This window comes from Lutra lutra, chromosome 6, assembly GCF_902655055.1.
Source record: "Lutra lutra chromosome 6, mLutLut1.2, whole genome shotgun sequence".
In the NCBI taxonomy this organism is placed as follows: Eukaryota; Metazoa; Chordata; class Mammalia; order Carnivora; family Mustelidae; genus Lutra; species Lutra lutra.
Genome location: NC_062283.1, coordinates 94362639 through 94378717, shown reverse-complemented (window position 1 = coordinate 94378717; position 16079 = coordinate 94362639). Strand labels below are relative to the sequence as shown.

General features: G+C 39.3%; 1 protein-coding gene across 6 annotated transcripts in view; it reads right to left on the bottom strand.

Moving 5' to 3' along the window:
* The window catches only part of PHACTR2 (phosphatase and actin regulator 2), a 271743-nt gene that overhangs the window by 87248 nt on the left and 168416 nt on the right, over window positions 1-16079 (bottom strand). For all 6 annotated transcript variants that reach the window (XM_047732858.1, XM_047732861.1, XM_047732859.1 and 3 more), the window contains exon 2: window positions 8583-8750. In XM_047732858.1, coding sequence (XP_047588814.1) covers window positions 8583-8750 — 168 coding nt within the window. The remainder of the gene's footprint in view (window positions 1-8582; window positions 8751-16079) is intronic.

Here is a 16079-nt window from a genome sequence, read left to right as displayed (position 1 = left end):
CAAGACGGTACTAGGGTGAATGATACATGAAAGTACTTCCATTTTCTTAGTGGAACAAGATAAATGAAATCAAAATGCTATTGTTTATTATGCCATCAGACCAGTCCTTAACAAATATCCCCCTATGCAAATCTTCTAACTTTGCCCTACTTTCTAGATATAGAAAATAATCCCAAGCAGTAACATTACGCCTTTATGGTTACAGAGAAGACAATCTTTAATAGGACCAAAACATAAGGGTTTAATAGGACCAAACAAGGGTTGACCCTTGTCAACCATTTTTCTATGTGCATGCTGCTGAAATTAGGCAAGTAAGTAGAACCAAAATTATTCTTCAGACCAAATCCTTCTCACAACAAAAACTCTAGTATATGAAGCAAACCCACACAGTAGAATCACCTTACACTGATCAATCCTTACTGATCCGGGTATGGATTTATCTTCTAGAGATACAACATAGTGTAATGGTCAAAAGTAGTGGCTTGGCACCACACTGCTTGGGTTCAGATTCCATCTTTGCCTCCTACCAGGTATGCCTCCTCCGGCAAGTCATGTGAATTTTCCGACTTTAGTGTCCTCATCAGTAAAACTGGGATAACAGTAGCACTGAAACTTCAGAAACTTTAATGATTAAATGAGGTAATGTGAATAAAGTTCTTGGAGCAGAACTTGGCATATAATAGCATTCAATAAAAATTAGACATTATAACGATTAGGGAATGCAGAGTACCAGTAAGTTAAAGTTTTTACCAGAGGACTCTCTACAGATCACTCTGATTCTTAGAATGCTGATAACTTGCAACAATGTTATCTAAAAATCTAGGCAGGCATTCCTTCTACATTACTAACAACACAAATAAAAAGTCATGATTATAATGAAGATAAATGTCTTTATTTAGGAGTGTAACTTACTTTTAAAATAAGGGCAAAAGATAGGAAAGAGAAATTTTCCCTAATTATTTATTGGCTTCTTGATAGTTGTACATGGTTGCAGCTGTGAACACATATTTTTGATTAGTATTTTAATTTACTATCTTTCTCCTTCCCATTATGAATTTTCAATAATTTCTTTTACAAAGTCCTAAAGCACCTAGCAATATTTATAGTAATATATTGATTATATTATATTAATATAGTAATTTTAATATAGCAATATACTATATATTACTATATTATATTAATATAGTAATATACTAAATATATTTAGTATATTTATAGTAATTACTATATTATATATAGTAATATACTATATATTACTATGTATTAATATAGTAATATACTATATATATTTAATATATTTAGTTATAGTGGATATTCGATAAATAACCAATTCAAGGCACATTTAAGAGTACACATCTGGGGTGGGGGGTGCCTGGGTGGCTCAGTCAGTTAAAGGTCCAACTCTTGCTTTTGGCTCAGGTCATGATCTCCGCATCCTGAAATCGAGCCCATCTTCAGAGTCTGTGCTGGGCTGGAGCCTGCTTGAAGATTCGCACTCTCTCCCTCTGCCTCTCCGCCCCCTCCCCCAAGCCCATACTTGGGCACGGGCTCTCTCTCTCTCTCTGTCTCTTAAAAAAGAAGTACATACCAGGTATAAATTATTATATAAAGCACCTAAAGTTGGGCAAAAGTGAATGAGATAGTCTCTGACCTTCAATATTTTACAAAGCAAACTGTAAGCAGACACATAAATAAAAAAGCCAAAGCAAATGTATCTTAAGAGAATTACAAGCAAAGGAGGGGAAGTTCCTACTCAGTTGATACAGAACCAAGGGTAAGACTATCTCAGGAAGGGCTCAGTCAGTCAAGCATTTGCTTTTGCCTCAGGTCATGATCTCAGGGTCCTGAGATTGAGCCTGCCTCAGGTGCCCTGCTCAGTGGAGAGTCTGCTTCTCCCTCTCACTCTGCCTCCTCCCACCCCTGCTTGTGCTCTCTCTTTCAAATAAATAAATAAAATCTAAAAAAAAAAAAAAAAAGAAGAGTATCTTCATGAAAGGGGTGTCTGTGGCTCAGTCAGTTGGGCATCCAATTCTTTTTTTTTTTTTTTAAAGATTATTTATTTATTTATTTATTTATTTGACAGAGAGAGAGATCACAAGTAGGCAGAGAGGCAGGCAGAGAGAGAGGAGGAAGCAGGCTCTCCGCTGAGCAGAGAGCCCGATGCGGGGCTCAATCCCAGGACCCTGAGATCATGACCTGAGCCGAAGGCAGCGGCCCAACCCGCTGAGCCACCCAGGCGCCCCTGGGCATCCAATTCTTGATCTCAGCTCAAGTCTTGATCTCAAGGTCATGAGTTCAAGACCCATGTTGGGCTCCATACTGGGCATGGAGACTACTTTAAAAAAAAATATCTTTGGGAAAGAAGAGATACGTCATGACCCTTTCACAGGTCATGTCATATACCGGGTATCTCCCCAGGTGTAGCTGTGAGAAGAAGGTACTCAGAGCAAGAAGAAAGAAGAAAGGAAGAAAGGCTTGGGGATAAGAAGGCTTAGGGGTACGCTCAGTAAGTACTGACCCTGTGTGACTAAAATTCAATGTAAGTGACTGAAAAAAATGAAAAGAAAGGTAAGTTTGGGTTACACTGAGGAGAGCTTAAAAGTCTGCAATTCACTTAGGAAACAATGTGGGGTCAGCCACACTTTAAGCAAGAACCGACAGGACCAAAGTTCCACTTACGAGATTCCCTCATGGTGGTATCCAAGACATGCTAGAGAAGAGAGGGTAGAGAAGGGTAGTTTGCCTACCTATTTCTCCAAATCCACAACAGTTCTTTTTCTTTCTGGTCACCCAGCTCTTGGGCTGTGCCATTCTAGCAACAGGAGCTCCAGCACTTGAGGTTTGGAGTCTGAGGAGACCACTCCCTCAAAACCATCCCTATGTTCCACTTTATACAGCAAGTTTCTGTCCTGAATCCTTCGTTAACTTCCTGTCCTAGTTACTAGCTCTATTCCCTGGTTCCATTAAAAAAAAAAAAAAAAGATGGGGGCTCTGTTTGAGTCTTTCTGATTCCTACACCAGGCACCATCTGCCCATGAGTACTACCACCTAAGTAATTTAGAACACCCTGGCTCCTAAACGCCTATCTGGATTTCCCACTCTCACTTACCTGGATGCTCTCCTATTCTAACCTATGGGGTAAAACACAAGCCATTCTCGTGTGAAATACCCATTGTTCTATCTGCCTGGCCTGAGACTTAGAAAGTTGTCATCTTAGTTACTATGGGGTTCCTGAAGGCCTCTGGCATCCTGAACCTTCACTGTCAGCCTCACCAGCTAGATTAGGCTCCCCTGTGGGCAAATTTACTGCCAGAACCTCACCTCTCCCCACCTTCTCCAGGTTCTATAGCCTTCAATAGCTGGTATGGCTCATACCTAAATATAACCAAGAGGCTACCTGCAATAATAGACTGGTAAGAACCAGATAATAGGGACTGAGAGGAATGGCTAATGTTGGAGGCCTTGCACCAGGAGAAAACACATGAAAGGTTTTGGTAACTAATGGAATATAGAAGACAGTAAGAGGCAAGGAAGAGTCAAAGAACTCCATGGTTCAAAGTCTAGATGCCAAAGAAAGCCATGTCTGCAATAGCATGGGTACCTGGGATTGGCAAGGGATCTGTTTGCTTTGGAATGCATTTTGTACATAGTACTTTTCCACTCCCCCTTCCCTCCCTCTGTGCTCATTCGTCGCATCTGCCTCTCTAGAATGAAAGCTCCAGGAGCGCAGGAACCTTGCTCACTCACTCCCTCCAGAATACTCCAGAATACCCCAGAACAACACTTTCAGGAATACTTATATTCACTTATGGAAGTCTCTGATTCCATTTTCTACTGAGCTCAGAATTGAACAAATGGAAAAACAGAAATTGGAAAAAACTAATATGAATGGAGTGCTGTGGTCTGTTACTGATTCATGACATATATTTGGGTATATAGTAATCTCAATGAGTTATTTGCTTCTACAGAGGAAGAAACGAGGTTCGAAATTCCCAATTATTGATCGGTCTTATTTCATTGTAAAAATACAAGTGAATCATGTAACAACAGAATAAGAGCTAATAAATCAATGGTTTTCAGTGCAGATATAGACAGACCTTAGGAATGAATTTTTGAGTTAACATGCACTCCTTAGGCATTGCTACCCATCACTGCTCTGCTGGATGGGCCTAGGTCTTAGGGGGAGACTTGGCCGGAGAAATATGGGTATTAAGAAGAGATGGATGATGAGGAAGAGCACAGTAAAAGAAAGGGAAGGGCTAAGACACATAGCAAACTCCCTTGAAGGTTTAGGGAAGAGGAGAAGGGGGCGAGTGGAAGCAAAAAGCAGAAAGAAAAGTCAAAGACAACCAAGATAATGACATCTTTTAAAGATTTATTTATTTCTTTATTTGACAGAGAGATAGAGAGCACAAGTAGGCAGAGTGGCAGGCAGAGGGAGAGGGAGAAGCAGGCTCTCTGCTAAGCAGGGAGCCCGATGTGGAACTCAATCCCAGGACCCTGGGATCATGACCTGAGCCAAAGGCAGCCACTTAACTGACTGAGCCACCCAGGCGCCCCGATAATGACATCTTTTGTCAATCAAGGAAAGACTAACCAGTGATGGCAAATGCTGCAGAGGTTGGGAGGGCTCAAAATGAGAGAGTGACACTGAATTTCCTGATTGGGAGGCTTGGAGTGTCATCAGTGGAGTGCTAGACACAGGCGCAGATGGCAGAGGGAAAGAATGACCATGTGAAGAGGATGTGGACAAAGTGACACAGGCTGGATTTTCAAGACGTTTGGTCTTGACGGCAATAGACTCTGCAGAAGTTGGAAGAACCACTGTGTTCAGACAGGGGATTTGACTGTATTCTTAGCTTTTGGGAGGCGGAAGCAAATTTAAAGATCCAGAGGGAGGAACTTCAGCCACAACACACACAGCACCCCTCCCCACAAAAAAAGAAAGAAAAAAAAATAGGAGGAATTATTATGTAGGAAAAGAAGTGTAAGTGACATTTTGAGTTCTAAATGCACATAAGGGATGTAACTGAGAGTAAAGATGGGACCAGAGAAGGGCCCTCTGGCTCAGGAGATGAAGAGTTAAGAGAAGATGCCCTGGGGGAAAATAAATGGGAAGAAGACTGCTCTCCTGCCCTAGAACCCAACAGCCTGTGGACCAGCCTGCACAGAGTTGAAGAGACAGGCAACTTTTTGCTTTAAAACAAGGCCAGAGAAACTGAAGTTGGGGCCCAGGCCCTGTCTCTCTTATAGGACAAGATGGACTTCCAAAATATATATAGTTGGCTCAAGGACAGGACACTTATCTCTCTCTCTCTCTCTCTCTTTTTTTTTTTTTTTTAAGATTTTTATCTTTAAGTAACCTCTATACCGAATGTGGAGCTCAAATTCACACCCAGAGATCAAGAGTCACGTGCTCCACTGACCATGACCCTTCTAAACTGCCTCCACCATGGGAAACATATGACTACAACGGCATCATCAATCAGGGCTGCATCCTCTCTGTCACCAATCAAAAGAAAAAAAATTTCCTCAACAGAAACCCAGACTAGGAAAAGCAGTATTAATCACTGTGTGGCAGAGTGCAGGAAGATTCATAGCCATGTGGCTACAACACCAGGAATTTAGGAGAAGGAAAAACAAGATGGACTTGCCTTGGAAGAAATGCACCTTCTTTCAGATCTCAACACACTGTGGGACGTGCCTAAGGTGGACTTTATAGTGTGCCAGACAGCACATGACCTTGGTGATATCCAAACAACCAGAGTTCGCTGTTTGAGGCAATTTATTAAAGAACACCTTTCTCAGGGCACCTGGGTGGCTCAGTGGGTTAAGCCTCTGCCTTCAGCTTAGGTCATGATCTCAGGGTCCTGGGGTCGAGTCGCGCGTCGGGCTCTCTGCTTAGCGGGAAGCCTGCTTCCCCCTCTCTCTCGGCCTGCCTCTCTGCCTACTTGTGATCTCTCTGTCAAATAAATAAAATCTTTAAAAAAAAAAAAAGAACACCTTTCTCTTGGTTATTTCCAAATGCATCAGTTTTCCTCTAGACATGACAGCTTTTCTCAATGTAAATAAAACATTTGTTATATGCTTTGTGCCTCCCTTTATTTCAGGCTTCACTGATACACTTCATAAAGCTCAGCAGAAATTTAAGCCTTAAAATAAGCATATACATAAAGTAACAACAAAATATTTTATAATGGGACACTTGATAACATCTTACGAAATTCAAGTACGACATTAATATGGGTTTAGAAAGAAATGACACAAATGCCGCAGATAAATTCACAAAGAATTGTTAACGTGTCTACTTGGCTTGTCTTTATTCTGTGATGTCATAATTTGGATGCAAAGAAAACAGACATCTAATAACTTTTCAGGTTATTAATGTAGTTTGGTAGTCTTTAGGAACTAGGGCTACAGAACCCACAAATAACTCTTTGGAGCCAACCTTATATAAAATCCTGTGTGACTCTGAAAAGAAAACAGAATAGAAAGATGGCTAGGCTTTCCTCAACAAATATGGGCTAACATAAAATAACACTTAAGGCTGTTTAAAATGGCTTTTCTAAAATATTCAGGGCTACAGCCTCCCTACTGTCAAAATAATTAAAAAGAGATGACAAGGAAAAGTGAAGGAGAATTTCTTTGTGGTTATCTTTTCCTCATTAGGGAGAGAGTTGTTAGCATCCAAGATTCAAGTAAAGGGCAAGCTAAACAAAAGAGGAGACTTCCATCCTCCCTTCTCAGTATCTTCTTATTGGCACTGTCTGGAGCCCTACTCCCATCCTGGGTAGCCATGGCAACCCAAAGGGCCAGATTCTCTCAACACTCAGGGAAATGTGAGAGGAGGACAATAAGAAGACCAGTTGTGGTTCCATTCACAACTGAAGAATATGGGAGAACAAGATGTCCAGCCAGGGATTAGGAGTCAAGGACTGACAACAGAATCTGGAAATGAAAGCACCTTAGAATAACCTCATTTGACTCTGATCTGACTTGCTCAAGGTCACGGGGTACCTCGATGGCAAAGACACTACCAGAACCCAGATGTCCTTACTCAGCACAGCACTCTGTCCACTTGCCATTGTCTTCTAATCCAAGAAACCAATTAGAAACTATAGAAAAGGGGCGCCTGGGTGGCTCAGTGGGTTAAGCCGCTGCCTTCGGCTCGGGTCATGATCTCGGGGTCCTGGGATCGAGTCCCGCATCGGGCTCGCTGCTCAGCGGGGAGCCTGCTTCCCTCTCTCTCTCTGCCTGCCTCTCTGTCTACTTGTGATCTCTCTCTGTCAAATAAATAAATAAGATCTTTAAAAAAAAAAAAAAGAAAGAAAAGAAACTATAGAAAATGTGATAACCAATCTATTTTTATTTCCCCCTAAGCCAGGTCTCTTTTATTTTCCCTATCTTTTATTACAGAAATTTTCCAACATGTCCACACAGAGAGGAGAGAATAATAACCCCCCAGTACCCATGACCAAGATTAAGCAATCACCAACTTGTGGCCAATCTTCTTTCATCTATACTCACCCCACCTCCAGGATTTTGAAACAAATCCCAGATATGGTATCATTATTTCTTTATTAAATATTACATGCTCAAAGAAGTTATACAGCAGCAAATGCACCACAGGCAATTTCGTTAGGAAGCTTTGGTGTCCCTATCCCATACCTATGGGCTATTTGAGGTATTTTCTATTTTATTTCACAGCTCTAGAACTAAAGGCCAACTCCTATGTTAGCACAGAACAGTAAAATATGCTCCGTGACCCTCTACATACACCGACAATATTAACCTTGGTGCAATGAGGAATTCTGATAAAGCAATTGTATTAGACAATATAAGCATAGAGAATGTTGAACTTATATCAAGAGATAAATGCTTTTCTACCTTAAAGGTAATACTTGTTTAACTTGGGCTTAGTTCTGGCCTGAGATAAAAAGCAAATTTTTCCCATGAGTCCACATGAAAGGTACGAAATAATGTAATTCTTAAAGCTTAACAAATCCACAAAATAATAAAAAAAATTTACACACCAATAGTGTTCTGACTCCCTTAGGACAGAAACCATTCATTTGTCTTAAAGGTATGATGGAAATTTTAAATTTAACAATAAAATACAGAAACACTGTTCTTTCAAACAGCCATTTACATTTATTTTTCCCATAAAACAAACACATTAAAAAAAGACATTCAAAAATTTTTCTTAAATTAACAAATAGGATTGTGTTACTGGAACTAAGTAGATAGATAATAGTGTGTGTGTGTGTGTGTGTGTGTGTGTGTGAATGGCTATTTCAGCTACAATGTTGACAAATAACATTTCCGCTTCTAATTTTCTATTACACCTTCTTTGACTTCCCCTCCCTCCATACTAGTTTTCTGTATGAACTACATTTTTAAAAACAAGGGTATATTAGAAAGTCAATGAGTGGGAAAGCAGGCAAATCAGGACTCTAAGTTAAGTCTAATTTCATTTCAAATATGGCCTTTTTTTTCTGGGGAAAAAAAGCCCTACAAGACACAATTTTTATCTTATAAAAAATGTAACAACTTATCTTCTAGTAAAGTTATGATACTCATACCTGCTGAGGTTTCTCTAAATTTGTCACTGGTCTTCTTTTTCCTCCATTTCCAAGGTTTAAAGATTTTACCGATGGTGGAGAGTTTCCCCTTTCTCTTGAAGGGAGGTGTTTGTGAGCCTGCTGTTGGGCCATCTGAATTTGCTAGAGAAGCTTTGTCCAGTCCATCAACTGTATAAAGAAAAATAAAGTCAGAGAAAAGCTGTAATAAAAAGTCTGAAACAACGTCATATTTCTTCCTGCACTTTAATAGCAAGCATGACCACTTTAATTGGAATCTCACGTAAAGTTTATTTTGTCCCACTTCCCAGCTGGTAGAACTCCCCTAATATTAATCAGTAAATCAATCAATCAGAAATTATAGTCCCCTTAGATAATCATTTTGGGAAAATAGAAAAGAAGCAAGAGGCTTAAATAATAGGTAAGGCCAGACAAACAGGGGTCTATGAAACCCAGCTGAATCCATTGCAGCAACTACGACACTATTTTGTGAAGGACTAGAGCATTCTAAGTATTCCTGAAATAGGATGTTCCTCCAGAGGCTAGTATGGCATCCTCAGTAATGAATATTACAGTTACAGTGTAGTTAAAACCATGGTTTCTCCTTCGCAAAATTAAATTTCGTGCCAAGAAGCTAATTCTAACTTTTACAATGCTAAAACCATCTTTTGATTCTAAAAGAAAATTATAGCTTCCAATAAACCAATAATTTTCACTAACAATAAGAAATTCATGGAAAATGTGGGTATTGTATGTGATAGAACATATCTTTAGGGCCTTAATCATCTTATTAATTAGATAAAGGCCCAAAACCTTAAGCTGCCTTGCACTATGCTCAAAACAGAAGGTAGACAACGATGACTTATGTTATTGCTACTGTTAAATGGTAATGGCAAAAAACTGGAAGCAGCCCAGAATGGATAAACTGTGGTATTGTTCATGTAACGAAATAACTCAGCAATAATAATGATAACGACCCCCTGATACAGACAATAACATGAATGCCTCTCAAAAACACTGTGTTGAAAAAAAAAGCCAAGAACAACAAAATACAAATATATACCATGTGGTTCTACTTATATGAAGTTCTAAAGGAGTCAAAATGAATTTATGATAATAACAAAAAAAAAGAAAGAAAATCAGAACAGTAGTTCTTCTTGAAATGTGATGGAAGTTAAAGTTAATTGAGAAGGGGCTTCAAGGGAACTTTGTGGGGTGACTGAAATTATCCCAATAAGGGACAGATCATACAAAACTCATCAAATGATATTTTTGATATCATGCATTTTACTTCATATAAAATTCACCTTTAAAAAACAATATATAGTGAACTCCAATTAATGATATGCATGCTGATGTGCTTAGGGGTAAAGTGTACTGATGTCCAGCAAAAACAATTAATGGACGGATGGATGGAATGGGCAGATGGATAAATACAATAAAGTAAATAAAAACCATACTAAAAAAAAATACAGCAAAACATTAAGTGTTGAATTTGGGGAGAAGCAAGATACGTGATGATTAACCATATAATTCTTTCATCTTGAAAACTTCCATAATAAAATGCTGGAAAAAAACAAAACAAAGGCAGAATTGAATGGTAAGGACTTTTGCCTGCAGAAAAATGGAGTCAGACTTACATTTTCCTATTCCTCCTCTTAAATAGAACTTAAAAACCCCAGATGTTATACATAAACAAAGCATAAGAAGACTCTGCAAAGTGAAAAGAAAGTAGACCACCCTGAGACTTCAGGACCCAAGAAACAACATGAAGGTGAGATCCCGGGTTTTCTTTTTGTCCCACTTACACCAGACTTGTAGCTGAAAGGAGTCAGCAACCTGGAGACACTATGAGGCATAGACCAAAAAAGCCACCACAAAAGCTGCTCTCCAGCCAGAACAGCAAAAAAAGGGACAGCCTAGGAAGAAGGAAACCCTTTAGTCAATAACTGCTCTATTCCAGCCAAACACCACAAAAGAAATGATCACCGTGAATGCCAGGGAAGGATGAGTGGGGAGACTAGAAGTCTACCCTCATGAAGCTGTAACCAACTCCCCTGTCAGAGATGTCATGAAAGACCAAGTAAGGAGTTGGGACCTTCATGCCTACCATCTGGTAATGAATGATCCTTTACAGTGTCAGCAGAGAGCACATGGGAGCCTGGCCTTCCACCCCTACGCAGCAGTAATGAGGTGTCTCTCCTCCTCCATCCCCATAAATATTGGGGTGGTATCAAACCAATATCCAGTGGGAACAAGACCACTCTTATCCACTGTGGTATCAGTTCAGACTACCTGGGATCTAGAAATACCACCATCCCCAAGAGGAATGAGGAGCATCCCCTGCCCCCATTTCCACCACAAGGTATCAAAAGAGGGTGACTGGAGAACCTGGATTTTTACCTCTACCTGGCAGTAACCCGGCAGTACCCCTCCTTCCAATGCTGGAGATGTGGTAGACAAAGCGAGTTAAAAAAAAAAAAAAAGTATTCAATAAGATTTTGAGTCCCATAGCATAATATAAAAATGTCTACATCTGAATCAAAAATCACTTGGCATACCAGAATTAAAGAAATCTTAAACTGAATGAGAAAAGACAATCCATCTATACTAATACCTAAATCCTTATGAGCTGCTTCCAAACAAGAAGGATAAATTCCGTTTTTCCCTCTAGCAATGTTTATTCTAGTTTCAGATAGAAATGCAAATCCTGCAGTGACTGTTTCTTCCATGCATGGTTCCTGACCCTACTTTACCCTGCCCATATGGACCAAAGTACAATGGGCAGAGAGAAATATAGGACAGAGTGATTTTGAAGCTAAGCCAAGTAAAAATGTAAAATCCTGATTTACTTCACTTCCACTCTTGTCCACTACCTTCCTCAAACAAGAGGCAAACCTAGGGAGGAACTGAGTGTCTGGTGTTTCTTCTTTTTTGAGATTTTATGCTGAAGGGCTTAATTTTGAATAATTTCAATGTTGTGAAAGATATAAGGGCTGACTGTTACACAAACGGGAATGAGGGTTTTTATCTCAAATTCATCTCTGTGGCTACAGACATGCATCTGCTTTTCCTTTTCTCTCTCAAGCCACATATCCAGTTCCTTGACACACCATAAAAATTCTGCTTTTGACCCAAACCACTGAAGAATAATCTGCTTTTTCTCCTCAAAACAAAAATAAACAAAGCAAAAAGTAAGTAATTCTCTAGGTGACAAATGAGGAGACTGAGTGAGTGAAGAATTAAAACCTTAGTGTTAAATTCATAGCTTCATAAGAAATTAACTGCCATTATCTTTATTATTCATCTACAGTTCTAGTCTTTATCTCTGCTCTGGAAAAGGTCCGGGCTAGTGCCAATGACCAGAGCAGTGCACACACATACATATCTTTTTTCTGATAGAAAATTTAATTCATTTGTAATTTTGTAATTGTTGGGTTAGTAGAGCAAACCAGGCTTGCAATTAGGAACCATATGTTGGCACAGTTGGCCATACTGCCATTGTATGTCTCTTGAATCATGAATGCGTAGGGATTTTCACCTGCTTTTGAGTAGTATGAACAGAATATAAACTCTCTTCTCCAAACACCTAGGATACTGTCAGTTCCATTGATACTGCTATAATTTTCATTTGAATCAACTTACTATTAAAATCTGTTTGAAACTTACTAAAAAATTTTTTCACAAGTCACCTGAATCTTATATTTGCATCCAGATGAGAACAAATTGCTAGGTAAATCCCAGGTGAAAGTCTAAATTTCCTGTTTTAAAGGTTAATTTTGATTGATTTTCATGTTTTGAAAAGTAACCTGCCCTTCATCAGAAGTTTCTTTTTCACACTTGAGATTGTTTTAAAATATTTAAAATATTTATTTATTTTACAGTTTTTATGTTTTCCAGTATAAGTCTGCCACTTTCCCCTTTAAAGGCCACAGAACTTTACAGCAGCATTCAGGGAAGATTTGGCTTTATTTCCTATCCTTACATGAGGCCTCTCTCAATCGAATGCCTTCATACATGTACTATCATATACAGGGGCATACATAATTTCTGGACCCAGAACCAAGTCGACAACAAAATTAGGATAAACTCATGCTCTGAGCCATCGCAGATGAGACTTGATAATGGTTTCCAAAGAAGCCAAGTGGCTATCCTTGTCTTGAGTTCACTAATGGAGATCCTTACTCTCATGCTGATCAGAGTTTACTTTGGGTTGTACCAAAATCTTCCCTTTGTGGGGGTAAGATGAATGATCCCTGACAGACAGTAAGAGAAAAGGAACACAAAGATCAAGGTGTGTGGCGTTACATGAGAGTATGAGTTAACAATTCTGAAGCTGCTATCCAAGTACACTGGGACAGAATAAATAAGTATACGGATAATTTATGTCGGGAGCCACTGCTGGAAAGCGAGCTTTTTGGTAAGTGGGGGGATGGGGCGGTTAGAATGATCCCTATGGCACTGCATTGGAGGTGGAAATATCATGATAGTTCTGTTCTGTTCCGTTCAGAAAGTTCTGTTCATTCAGAAAGCCTAGAAGCAACAATACCCCAAGTGTGCACATTGGTACTCAGATCTTGGTTTCTAACAGTGCTCTTCAAAGAAAAGAAACACCAGATTAGCCTGAAACATGTTACAGTGCCAGAAAGTAAGCAAGGGCTCAAAAAACATACTGATGGGAGTATGTCAATCCACATAGGAGCCAACTGAAAGAGTCCCCAAGGCCAAAGCTGGAACAATCTGAGCAACAAAATAAATGATGTAGTATTAGATAATAATCCAAAGTATAAAATAAATATATATAATATGGATAGAGATAAATATCAAATACTGATATAGATAATATCACACTGATATAAATATTGAATGATTAAATAATAACATACTAATATAAATATTGAATAATTAAATGTGGGAAAGCAAATTTGTACAGATTACAAATAATTTAGATAAACACTCCATCTCAAGGGAGTGGAGCTGAACTCCCCACTCCTTAAATGTGGACTACACACTGGGACTTCCTTCCAAGGACTGCAACATAAAACGGAGGGGGAGGAGTGACTTTACAGAGGAGAAAATTGACAAACGCTACCTCAGCTAAGTGATCTTGATTAGTTGCATCCGTAGTATGTCAAGTTGATAACATGTACCCTTGATATGATGGAAGAAAATCATACTTCAAAACCTATAACCCCACTGTAACCATGAGAAAAACATCAGACAAAACTAAAATGAGGGACATTTATAAATTACCTGACCAATACACCTCAAAACTGTCAACATCATTAAGAACAAAGAAAGTCTAAGAAACGATCAGAGACCAGAGGAGCTAAGGAGACATATAAATAGATGCAATGTGGTATCCTGGATGGAATCCTGAAAAAACAAAAAAAGGGCATTTGGGGAAAATGAGGGAAATTCCAATAAATTATGGAATTTAGTTAACAGTAATGCACCAGTGCTCTGTTCCTTGGTTGTAACAAATGTATCATACTCATACATGAGATGAATAACAGGAGAAACTAAGTAGGAGGGTATATGAGAACTCCGTACTATCTTTGTAACTTTTCTACAAATCTATAAGTATCTTAAAGAATTCGTTTGTATAAATGTGGCGTTAGCTAGCATAGAGGTGCATGAGGATGAGAATTTACGAGGTTCACAGGGGTGAGGATATCAGCTGTAGGGAGACCTCAGGGAGTCCTGCTTTTACCAAGAGTAAACATTTCTGCTCAGAGAGTTTTTGGGAAGTTAATATGCTTTAGAATTGTCCATCTTTCTCTCTAAAATCTCTTTTTTTTTAAATTATTTTTATTACCAGATAATGTATTATTTGCCCCAGGGGTACAGGTCTGTGAATCATCAGGCTTACACATTTTACAGCACTCACCATAGCACATGCCCTCCCCAATGTCTATAACCCAACCACCCCATCCCTACCCTCCCATCCCCAGCAACCCTCAGTTTGTTTTGAGAGATTAAGAGTCTCTTATGGTTTGTCTCCCTCCCGATCCCATCTTGTTTCATAAAAATCTCTTTTTATCAATCATATCTATTTCTAGTGTTTTATCACTGAGAGATATTTATAGGTCATCAAATTGCTATTTCATCACTTTTCAGCACATGATAGACCCAAATAAGGTAATTGACATCCAACATCTTTCAAAAGGGTAGATAACGAGCCTTGAAAAATGGTGTCAGCAAGTATCCACTCAGTTACTGTGAGCCTGATCCAAACATACCCCCAATTCTCTCTCTCTCTCACCATACCAGGATTAGTATCATATACTGATGACACAGAATGACAAATCTGGGAATAAAAAAGGTTCCTTGTTCTTTATTTTTAAATCACTGAAGCTGAACTTTTTTCAGTAATAGAATTTTATTTGGGAATCAAAGTAAATTTAAAGGACTGAAACTTATTTCATGACAATTGAGGACTCATTTCCTATCTCATGCCCTGCACTCATAAGGATGGAAGAGTGAATGGCACAATTCAGAAATAGAAACCCCATAGCTGATGCCAGTGTGAAAGGTCTGATGCATAGTACCCAGCAATGAACTAGCCACTGCCCCACCTTGCGTTTGATTCTCTCCTGAAAGTGGAAATTAGTGAGCACTTTATTAACAGCAGAATTGATGATCACTGATATTTGTTGAGTGCATATGTGCGTCAGGCTCTGCGCTAAGTACCTTACCTGCCTTGGCTCATGCTAATTCTCATGACAGCTCTTACATAGATTCTATTATCAGTCCCATTTTGGAGATGAGAAAAGACTCACAGAGACTAAATGTCTAGCTCAGTATTCGGCAATGTACGTGGAGGTGCTTTCATATAGAGAGAGATTAAATAAACATTTATTGACTAAATTATGTGACTTAAAATGGATAAATATGTATCTTCCTCAAGTGACACACTGTGTGGGTGGCAGAGCTTGGATTCCAAGTCAGAGATGGCCCTCTTTACTACTGACCAGCAAGGCCTGCTTTAACTCAGTGCCACGAACCCACCATAAAGGTCCTGGGAGATCCCAGACAGTAGGACAGGATTCTCACCCTTTCAGAGCTTGCAGAATGGTTGGGGGAGCAGATGTGATCAGTGCTCTGTGATGCCAGCCAGGTGGGAGGCACTGGAACAAAGGTGGGAGAAGAGCCCAAAGGTGGAAGCACAGGGAGGGGATCAGTCAACACTGACTGAGGTGACTGGGGAGTGTTTCACAGGGAGTGATAGACTTGACTGGGAACCGAAAAGATGAGTAGACTTTTCGGTGGAAATCAAGGAAGGAATGGCCTGAAAGTGATCCAATCAAGGATGGCTGACCTTTTAAAGTAAAGCCAAAAAAAACCCACAAAACAACCCCAAAAAACAAAAAGCAAAAAACCCCACATCCTCATTGCCATGCTCCTGTGCTCAAAATAGACACATGTTACATATTTATGGGAAAATAAATGAAAGAAAATTTATAAGGTCAAGTCTTTGAACATGTGAAATGGTTAAAT